Raw genomic sequence first — 11,155 nt, 5'->3', positions numbered from 1 at the left:
CTTAGCTAGCTACATAGCGTTTTGTATCAAAGATAATTGCGTAATTATCGTATTTCGTCGTCCTAACGCAGTCTACACTGCTATCTGCCATCTGCCCAGCAGCTAGCCAGCTAGCAAACGTCCACCGTCTACCGAATAGCAGCACTGTAGCAACTATTACACCAACTGAACGACTTGATTAGTGTAGTGTTGCTAGCTACATAGTTGTCTTTGCTGTCTTCGTATCCAAGATAATTGTGTAGTTTAGAGTGTGTAGTTTTAGAGTGATTATCTTAATTTACCGAGGTTAGCTAGCCAGCTATCTGTCGTCCTTAACGTAGGAACACTGCTAGCTAGCCAACGTCTACCGAATAGAACTTCGCCACTCAACAACCGGTCATTCCGCTTCGCTCCACAGGTAGTATCACATTTTCATTTCATTTCATTACAGTACAACGGTTTGATTTGTTTGATCGTAGCTAGCTACATAGCTAGCTACATAGCCGTCTTTGTATCAAAGATAATTGTGTAGTTAGAGCGATTTTCTAGGTTAGCTAGCCAGCTATTGTCGTTCTTTTAACGCAACGTAACGTAATCAACACTGCTAGCTAGCCAGCTAGCCCGAATAGCAGCACTGTAGATACTATTACACTCAACGGAACGACTTGATTAGTGTAGTGTCAACAACGCAGCCACTGCCAGCTAGCCTACAAAGTCAACAACTGCCAGCTAGCCTACAAAGTCAACAACGCAGCCACTGCCAGCTACCCTACTTCAGCAGTACTGTATCATCTTAATCATTTTAGTCAATAAGATTCTTGCTACGTAAGCTTAACTTTCTGAACATTCGAGACGCGTAGTCCACTTGCACTCCAATCTCTTTGCATTAGCGTAGTCTCTTCTGTAGCCTGTCAACTATGTGTCTGTCTATCCCTGTTCTCTCCTCTCTGCACAGACCATACAAACGCTCCACACCGCGTGGCATCGGCCACCCTAATCTGGTGGTCCCAGCGCGCACGACCCACGTGGAGTTCATTAGATGCACTATTGTAAAGTGGCCGTTCCACTGGATGTCATAAGGTGAATGCACCAATTTGTAAGTCGCTCTGGATAAGAGCGTCTGCTAAATGACTTAAATGTAAATGTTAAATGTGCTGAGTTACATGCAGATATTTAGGCAAGCATATCAAACAAGCAGTCAAAATAACAATGTAATGTTATTTTCTCATCATTTGAGAGCATTGGCTCGTTCTCTTTTCAGCAACTCACTGCGATATGGCAGCATACTATGAAGATAATCAAATAGTACGCAGTCTAAAGCAGTAGTTGACAAACGACATAGGGAATAATAGTGCACAGGGCTATGCAAAACGAACTCGCCCATTATCAGACTGCTTATCGCAGCCGGCGCCCATGATCGAACCTGGATGTGTAGTGATGCCTCAAGCACTGCCTTGCACCACTCGGGTGGCCCTGACAAACCATTTCTATATTGACCTCGCTTTGTGCATGGGGGAATTTTCATGCTGAAACAGGGAAGGGCCTTCCCCAAACAGTTGCCACAAAGTTGGAAGCACAGAATCTAGAATGTCATTGTATGCTGTAACATTAGGATTTCCCTTCACTGGAACTAAGGGGCCAAGCCCGAACCATGTAAAAATAGCCCCAGACCATTATTCGTCCACCAAACTTTAGGTAGCGTTCACATGGCATCCCCCAAACCCAGAGTCATCCATTGGATTGCCAGATGGTGAAGCGTGATTCATCACTCCAGAGAAGGCGTTTCCACTGCTCCACAGTCCAATGGCGGCAAGCTTTACACCACTCCAGCCGACGCTTGGCATTACCCATGGTGATCTTAGGCTTGTATGCAGCTGCCGACGAACAGTTCTTGTGCAGACGTTGCTTCCAGTGGCAGTTTGGAATTCTGTACTGAGTGTTGCAACTGAGAACAGATTGTATGCCCTACGCTCTTCAGCACATGGCAGTCCCGTTCTGTGAGCTTGTGTGGCCTACCACTTTGCGGCTGAGCAGTTGTTGCTCCTAGACGTTTCCACTTCACAATAACTGCACGTAATTGACTGGTTCCGCTCTAGCAGGGCAGACATTTTATGAACTGACTTGTTGGAATGGTGGCATCCTATGACGATGCCATGTTGAGTCACTGAGTGCTTCAGTAAAGCCATTCTACTGCCAAAGTTCGTCTATGGAGATAGACCACACAGCCATGCTATTATACACCAACAAGTGTGGCTGAAATAGCCAAATCCACCCACTTGAAGATGTGTCCAGATTATTTTGTATATACAGCGTATATTGTACCTACAACTCAATGAAATATTTGTTAAACCCCTTTGGGCTAGGGGGCAGTATTTTGACTCTGGATGAAAAGCGTGCCCAAAGTAAACTGCCTGTTACTCAGGCCCAGAAGCTAGAATATGCATATAATTGGTAGATTTGGATAGAAAACACTACGTCTTTATCTCCGGGTAAAGACAACAATTCTCCATCTTTAATGTTACCATTTATTTACGTATTAGGGTAACTAAGGTTTGATTATAAACATTGTTTAACTTGTTTGGAGAAGTTTATTGGTAACGTTTGGGATTCATTTTGAAGGAGGGAAACCGGTGGATTGTTGAATGAAGCACGCCAGCTAAACTGAGGTTTTGGGGATATAAAGAAGGACTTTATCAAGCAAAAGGACCATTTGTGATGTAGCTGGGTCCTTTTGGAGTGCCAACAGAAGAAGATCTTCAAAGGTACGGCATTTATTTTATCGCTATTTCTGACTTGTGGCACACCTGCCTGAAATATGTTTTTCATGGTTTTGTATGCGGGGCACTGTCCTCAGCTAAATCGCATGGTGTGCTTTCGCCGTAAAGCCTTTTTGAAATCTGACACAGCGGCTGGATTAACAAGAATTGAAGCTTTTTTCTGATGTATGACACTTGTATTTTCATGAAAGTTAAATATTTACATTTCTGTAATTTGAATTTGGCACTCTGCAATTTAACCGGATGTTGTCGAGGTGGGTCGCTAGCGGGATGCCTGCGCCAGAAAGTTTAATTGAAACGGCTTCAATTAGGGCCAAATATGAACAATCTCAAATTAAGATCTCAAATACAGCAAATCATGCTATTAACACTATTTATTTTGACAGCCCTAACACACACACACACACACACATTTAGTCTCGTACTCACTGTAAGCATGTTTCCAATGGCACAGCTGTAGAGTTTGAAGATGTCCTCCCTGGGAAGGCGTGTGTCAGCCATGTGTGTGCTGTGGGCCAGACGGAGCTGGAGGGAGGTAGCGATGAGGAACTGATCTGTGTGACCAACCATAACCTCCGCAATGCTTTCCTGACGAAGCACCTCGTCTATCTACAGGGGGAGAGGGGAGAAGGTAATGGAAATACAACTGTAAGTGAGGGTGAGAGAAAGAGATATGGGTGAGCATGTGGGTGCATTCATGTGTGTATATCCGTATCTAGGCGCACACACACACACACACACGCACAATAGCACATCTGTGTACACAAAAAAACTAAACCTTTGGAGTTGGACATTAGAGTTGTAGCATAAAGATTGTGTGTGTACCTGTGCAAGGGCCTGCATGCTAGTGTTAATATCACCAGAGGCCACCTGGGAGATAACCAGGTTGATGGTGGAGGAGGGGCCTGCGTGCAGCTCATCAAAGTGGGTGGGAACTGGGCGAAGCCTGTGGAGGAAAGACACCATCACAGAGGCACAGGACGACAAGTGTAGTGCAGTGCTTGGGCTCTGACATGCAGTGGGTGAATGGGTGAGTGCGTATGTAACTTACTTGGGCAAGAGTTGCTTGCTGAGTTGCAGCGTTTGTCAACTCAGACTTGGTTTATGAGATACTTTTGATAATGTAATTTTGGTAATGTATGTGGACACCTGCTCGTTTAACATCTCATTCCAAAATCATGGGCATTAATATGGAGTTGGTCCCCTCTTTGCTGCTATAATAGCCTCCTCCTTCCCTTCTGGGAAGGCTTTCCACTAGATGTTGGAACATTTCTGCTGGGACTTGCTTACATTCAGCCACAGGAGCATTAGTGAGGTTGGGCACAGGCTGAAAGCTTAATCCACTAATTTAAAGGGATGTCAACATACTTTTGTATATATAGTGTACCTGTGTGTTTGTTGCACCAGGTCAGGCAGCTTGCTGACAAAGGGGTGTGTAGTAAACTCTTACTTGGGCTCTGGGATGAAAACAGGGTCTAGCAAGTCCTCTACTTTGTGTTTAACCAGATCAGGCAGCACAACAGAGGTTTGGTCACTCTCCAGCTGCTCCAGCAGATCCAGGTCCAGATAGAACTCCCCAACAGGGCAAACATGGGAGGGCTCAGCCTGCTGGGACTGGACCAGAGCATTCAGACGGATCTGACTGGAAGGGGGGAGGAGAACATAAGGGCAGACAAAAAAAGCAAAACATTTGAAATCATGTCTGCTAATATTACTTAAATTAACCAAGTCAAAGCTTTCATCTTTTTGTGAACATTTTWCAATGTCAAAGGAACACAGTCAAATAAGGTAGTAGAAAACATAAGTGAAAAGGTGGGTGAAGAGAATACAGTTCGAGATACAAGTAATGTATTCTCGGTACAGATTAATTGAGGGGAAGGTTGCATACCTGAGTTTTATAGGGGGTTGCGCTCTGTTGGAGGGCTTCTGTTGGAGGCTGGCATTGGGGTGAGTGGGCAGAGCCTTCTCCTCCCCCTGTTTGTGGGTAGGGGCTGTGGAGGCTGGGGTCTTCGCTGAGCGTTTGATCCTCTCCTCCAACATGCTCATGTCCTTCTCCGACAGCTAAAGAGGACGAAGCACAGTCGGACTGATCGACAATGGCTACACAGCAGTTGGACTGCGCAGAAACATAGACAAATCTGTTCAGAGCCCTGCACCAACCTATCCCCTCAGAAACACTTACTAGGATATAATGACACCAACACTTGTATGCACATAATTTGAATTAGCGATGTGACAAATGGACAACTTTGCGTGAGGTTTAAACCGCAATAAAATTCCATGTCAATTCACAATGCAGAATGGTCCCATTTCGTATATGACCACCAGGGCTAGGCAATTAAGTTATCTACCACAGTCATTTTTAAAATTTATTTTTTATTTTTTTAAATGACGACAAAGTCACGCTTCAGAAGCAACATTAACGTCCATCACTAGGCGACCAGAATTGTCAATCAAATAATCAAGCTGCTTGCGCACAGACCACTCTCTCCTAAGAAAGTACTTTAAAGTTTGTGAAATACTGTGACTTAACAAAAAACATTTAGTATAAAGAAAACATCTGCCAGTAATCAACTAAGACTCAGTATTTTTGGAACAAGAGAAAAATTATTAGTACTTCCAACACAGAACACTTGCATCTTTCATAGCGAGCTATCGAGGGCCGGTGCACAGTGGAGGCAGTTCAGCCACCAGGCAGAAGCGTGCACTAGGCCCTTTTATATAACAATCAAAAGCTGTATCTCGCAATTGAATGCTGTATTAACAACTTCTTGGCTTGGAATGTGCRGCAACTTCAGCAAAGGAAGGCTTATCAATGAATAGGCTAAGATTGTTGCATGTAAACTGACCGAACACATAAAGAGAAAGTGCAGGCAAGCCCAGCTGCACTGATATTTAACAGAATTTTCTTACATATACAGTTGAAGTCAGAAGTTCATACACCTTATCAAAATACATTTAAACTCAGGTTTCACAATTCCTGACATTTACTCCATGTAAAAATTCCCTGTCTTAGGTTAGTTAGGATCACCACTTTATTTTAAGAATGTGAAATGTCAGAATAATATTAGAGCGAGTTATTTATTTCAGCTTTTATTTCTTTCATCACATTCCCAGTGGGTCAGAAGTTTACATACACTCAATTAGTATTTGGTAGCATTGCCTTTAAATTGTTTAACTTGGGTCAAACGTTTTGGGTAGCCTTCCACAAGCTCCCCACAATAAATTGGGTGAATTTTGGCCCATTCCTCCTGACAGAGCTGGTTTAACTGAGTCAGGTTTGTAGGCCTCCATGCTCACACATGCTTTTTCAGTTCTGCCCACAAAGTTTATGGGATTGAGGTTAGGGCTTTGTGATGGCCACTAATACCTTGACTTTGTTGCCCTGAAGCCATTTTSCCACAACTAGGAAGTATGCTTGGGGTCATTGTCACTTCCTGACTGATGTCTTGAGATGTTGCTTCAATATATCCACATCATTTTCCTGCCATGATGCCATCTATTTTGTGAAGTGCACCAGTCCCTCCTGCAGCAACGCACTCCAACAACATGCTGCCACCCCCGTGCTTCACGGTTGGGATGGTGTTCTTCGGCTTGCAAGCCTCCCCCTTTTTCCTCCAAACATAATGGTCATTATGGACAAACAGTTCTATTTGTTTCAGACCAGAGAACATTTCTCCAAAAAGTACGATCTTCGTCACCATGTGCAGTCGCAAACCGTAGTCTGGCTTTTATGGCGGTTTTGGAGCAGTGGCTTCTTCCTTGCTGAGCGGCCTTTCAGGTTATTTCGATATAGGACTCGTTTTACTGTGGATCTAGATACTTTTGTACCCGTTTCCTACAGCATCACCACAAGGRCCTTTGCTGTTGTTCTGGGATTGATTTGCACTTTTCGCACCAAGGTACGTTCATCTCGAGAGACAGAACGCGTCTCCATCCTGAGTGGTATGACAGCTGTGTGGTCCCATGGTGTTTATACTTGCGTACTATTGTTTGTACAGATCAATGTGGTACCTTCAGGCTTTTGGAAATTGCTCCCAAGGATGAACCAGACTTGGTCTACAATTATTTTTCTGAGGTCTTGGCTGATTTCTTTTGGTTTTCCCCTGATGTCAAGCAAAGAGGCACTGAGTTTGAAGGTAGGCCTTGACATACACCCACAGGTACACCTCCAATTGACTCAAATGATGTCAATTAGCCTATCAGAAACTTCTAAAGCCATGACATCATTTTCTGGAATTTTCCAAGTTGTTTAAAGGCACAGTCAACTTAGTGTATATGTAAACTTCTGTCCCACTGGAATTGTGATAGATTATTTCACTTATAATTCACTAACTATTGTTGGAAAAATGACTTGTCATGCACAAAGTAGATGTTCTAACCGACTTGCSAAAACTATAGTTTGTTAACAAGACATTTGTGGAGTGGTTGAAAAACAAGTTAATGACTTCAACCTCAGTGTATGTAAACTTCCAAKTTCAACTGTATATTGTTTTGCATTAGGGAATTTCCTTCACATTAAGGATCCCTATTTCATTGACATTCACACCACTAATTTAAAGAGCAAGCAGTTATCGGAATACAAAATATAAACACAAGAACATAAAATGGACAGCGTGAACAATGTTTGCATGTATTTGTTAGCACATGAGCAACGGCTTCTCTAAACATACAAGGGAGAGACAGTTAAGTCAGGCTGGAGGAGTGCTGTTATTGTCAAAGAAAGGACCTCAAAATTGCTTATATTTCCTCACTGTCAAGTTGCCAAAAATACTCCTCTATCCATCGTTCTTGGAATTTTATGCTCCCTGACTGTCTAGCTTTCATTTTGGTGATTGTTTTTTTATTTTATTTAACCAGGTAGGCTAGTTGAGAACAAGTTCTCATTTGCAACTGCGACCTGGCCAAGATAAAGCAAATCAGTTGACAAATACAAGAGTTACACATGGAATAAACAAAACAGTCAATACAGTAGAAAAATAAGTCTATATACAATGTGAGCAAATAAGGTGAGATAAGGGAGGTAAAGGCAAAAAAAGTCCATGGTGGCGAGGTAAATACAATATAACAAGTAAAACACTGGAATGGTAGATTTGCAGTGGAAGAATGTGCAAAGTAGAAATATAAATAATGGGGTGCAAAGGAGCTAAAAAAATATATAAAAGTAGGGGAAGAGGTAGTTGTTTGGGCTAAATTATAGATTGGCTATGTACAGGTGCAGTGATCTGAGCTGCTCTGACAGCTGGTGCTTAAAGCTAGTGAGGGAGATAAATGTTTCCAGCTTCAGAGATCTTTGCAGTTCGTTCCAGTCATTAGCAGCAGAGAACTGGAAGGAAAGACGACCAAAGGCGGAATTGGCTTTGGGGGTGACCAGTGAGATCTACCTGCTGGAGCGCGTGCTACGAGTGGGTGCTGCTATGGTGACCAGTGAGCTGAGATATGGCGGGGCTTTACCTAGCAGAGACTTGTAGATAACCTGGAGCCAGCGGGTTTGGCGACGAGTATGAAGCGAGGGTCAACCAACGAGAGCGTGCAGGTCGCAATGGTGGGTAGTGTATGGGGCTTTGGTGACAAAATGGATGGCACTGTGATAGACTGCATCCAATTTGCTGAGTAGAGTGTTGGAGGCTATTTTGTAAATGACATCACCGAAGTCGAGGATTGGTAGGATGGTCAGTTTTACGAGGGTATGTTTGGCAGCATGAGTGAAGGATGCTTTGTTGCAATATAGAAAGCCGATTCTAGATTTAATTTTGGATTGGAGATGCTTAATGTGAGTCTGGAAGTAGAGTTTACAGTCTAACCAGACACCTAGGTATTTGTAGTTGTCCACGTATTCTAAGTCAGAGCCGTCCAGAGTAGTGATGCTGGACGGGCGAGCAGGTGCTGGCAGTGATCGGTTGAATAGCATGCATTTAGTTTTACTTGCGTTTAAGAGCAGTTGGAGGCTTGGAAGGAGAGTTGTATGGCATTGAAGCTCGTCTGGAGGTTAGTTAACAGTGTCCAAAGAGGGGCCAGAAGTATACAGAACGGTGTCGTCTGCATAGAGGTGGATCAGAGAATCACCAGCAGCAAGAGCAATATCATTGATGTATACAGAGAAAAAAAGTCGGCCCGAGGATTGAACCCTGTGGCACCCCCATAGAGACTGCCAGAGGTCCGGACAACAGGCCCTCCGATTTGACACACTGATCTCTGTCAGAGAAGTAGTTGGTGAACCAGGCAAGACAATCATTTGAGAAACCAAGGCTGTCGAGTCTGCCAATAAGAATGTGGTGATTGAGTTGAAAGCCTTGGCCAGGTCGATGAATACGGCTGGGCAGTAATGTCTCTTATCGATGGCGGTTATGATGTCGTTTAGGACCTTGAGCGTGGCTGAGGTACACCCATGACCAGCTCTGAAACCAGATTCAATAGCGGAGAAGGTACGGTGGGATTCGAAATGGCCGGTGATCTGTTTGTTAACTTGGCTTTCAAAGACCTTAGAAAGACAGGGTAGGATAAATAGGTCTTTTGCAGTTTAGGTCTAGAGTGTCACCCCCTTTGAAGAGGGGGATGACCGCGGCAGCGTTCCAATATTTGGGAATCTCAGACGATATGAAAGAGAGGTTGAACAGGCTAGTAATAGGGGTTGCAACAATTGTTAGCAAGGACAGAAAATAGACCATGTAGAAATGATAATGAATATACATTTATATATGTTTATTTTACTCAAACCACCAGACGACTTGTGGCCGCGGGCCTCATCTTTAACACCATTGCTTGAACATGACAAGTCTATCCGATGGTGGATGGCGGGTCCGATGGCCCGTYTACATACAGAACTAGCGCAACTCTTATGCCGTTTATAGACGTGATCTGTTGCTGGAATTGATAATGTGTATGTTTGTGTTGTCTCACCTCCCTAGATAAACTACACCCACATAACGCGTTAAAGAGTGAAACCTACATGGCCGATGAGTTTGTAGACTTGCTCGCCGCAGACGTTGTAGACCGTCACCACGGTGTTGAGGGCTGTGTTGCGGACGGACGTGTCTCGGTCTCCAATGTGTACAGCAATCTCTTTCAGGGACTTGGCGGCAGTCGGCTGGCAGACAGACATGCCGTAAAATCCAATAAGACAACCCAGCTCCTCCAAGCACTCTGAGGACGGGAGAGACATAATTCCAGGGAGTTAGATTGATAGAGAACACCATCTTCATAATAAAATGAGCTAACGTTTCCTTTGAACATGAACATTGTGGTATGTAGTCATGGGGTAGGTTAAGGCATTTAAAGTAATTTAATAGTATTTGACAAAAAAATCCCTGTTTAAGACACATGGGTGTCCCCCCAGAGAGGTACAAGACACTAATTTAGTAGCTAGTTAGCTATCTAGCTAAGTGGTTAGCTTCTTCCAAAATGAAGCAGTCGCTTGGTGACAGCAGAGAATCCCTTCCAGGATCAATAGCCTTGCTGGCTATTTGTTATGTCCGTGCAGCAAACGGAGTAGCATTTGAGTTACTTGTATAGTTAAGTCAGAAACTGTATAAAATGTTCGCAATGCTGTCATTAGCATTCTACATGTACTTGTTAGCTTTGAAAACAACACCCCCATTGTATTCAGTGTTAGTATACCGAAAATCCCAGTAAGAAAACATCTGTAAGAAGGTATGACAATCTGGATACAGCTATAGCAAGAGAACAGAACAATAACATAGGTCTACTAAACAAGACAATGGCAGAAATGTTAACAACTTACTGAAATCAACTCCGGGTAAACCCTCTGCTTATAACTTTTGTAAGAACTGCAGCAACTGAGCTTATCCCATAGGAAAACAAGTAGCAGCCTTGCTACTACAAGTCACACGTGCACATTTCTGGGGAGAAATAGTGCACCAACCAATCCTTAATATACATCCACTTGCGCAACAGAGATAGCTAAACCTCCATATTCAAAGTTTAGCTTGTTTACACAGGTCTGAAAATGAGGGCTGGAATAATGTATTTGCATGCATCCTTAACAAAATTCAAGGCACGTCTTTGCATCCGCAACAAAATGCCAAGTTTTTCCAGTTACAATCACAGCAGTGTAATTTTACAGAAAAAGACATAGGATGATTATACAAAGTGTACATGCATGGTGAAATATAAATGTATCGTAAATATTTAGATACATCAAGTATGGGATTGATCCCCACACCTGACAAACTTTTTTGGGGAAAAAACGTCCTACTGCTGGTCCTCAAATAACGCATACATGACGAAGTAAATCTTAACGCATATTAAACATTTTAATGTACAGTACCAGTCAAAAGTTGACACCTACTCATGCAAGGTTTTTTTTATATATTTTTTACTATTTTCTACATTGTAGAATAGTGAAGACATCAACACTATGAAATAACACACATGGAATC

At 43.1% G+C, this 11,155-nt stretch overlaps 1 protein-coding gene across 3 annotated transcripts in view; it reads right to left on the bottom strand.

The window, feature by feature from the left end:
- Positions 1-11,155, bottom strand: part of LOC111973879 (cytoskeleton-associated protein 5) — a 93,459-nt gene that overhangs the window by 22,129 nt on the left and 60,175 nt on the right. For 2 of the 3 annotated variants that reach the window (XM_024001321.1, XM_024001320.1), the window contains exons 31-35: positions 9,706-9,899; positions 4,645-4,817; positions 4,207-4,398; positions 3,582-3,702; positions 3,186-3,365 (exon numbers count right to left, since the gene is read on the bottom strand). In XM_024001321.1, coding sequence (XP_023857089.1) covers positions 3,186-3,365; positions 3,582-3,702; positions 4,207-4,398; positions 4,645-4,817; positions 9,706-9,899 — 860 coding nt within the window. The remainder of the gene's footprint in view (positions 1-3,185; positions 3,366-3,581; positions 3,703-4,206; positions 4,399-4,644; positions 4,818-9,705; positions 9,900-11,155) is intronic. The other variant, XM_024001322.1, reaches the window with a different exon arrangement.

The sequence above is a fragment of the Salvelinus sp. IW2-2015 genome, linkage group LG15 (genome assembly GCF_002910315.2).
Source record: "Salvelinus sp. IW2-2015 linkage group LG15, ASM291031v2, whole genome shotgun sequence".
In the NCBI taxonomy this organism is placed as follows: Eukaryota; Metazoa; Chordata; class Actinopteri; order Salmoniformes; family Salmonidae; genus Salvelinus; species Salvelinus sp. IW2-2015.
This window is presented reverse-complemented; position numbering and strand designations above follow the sequence as displayed.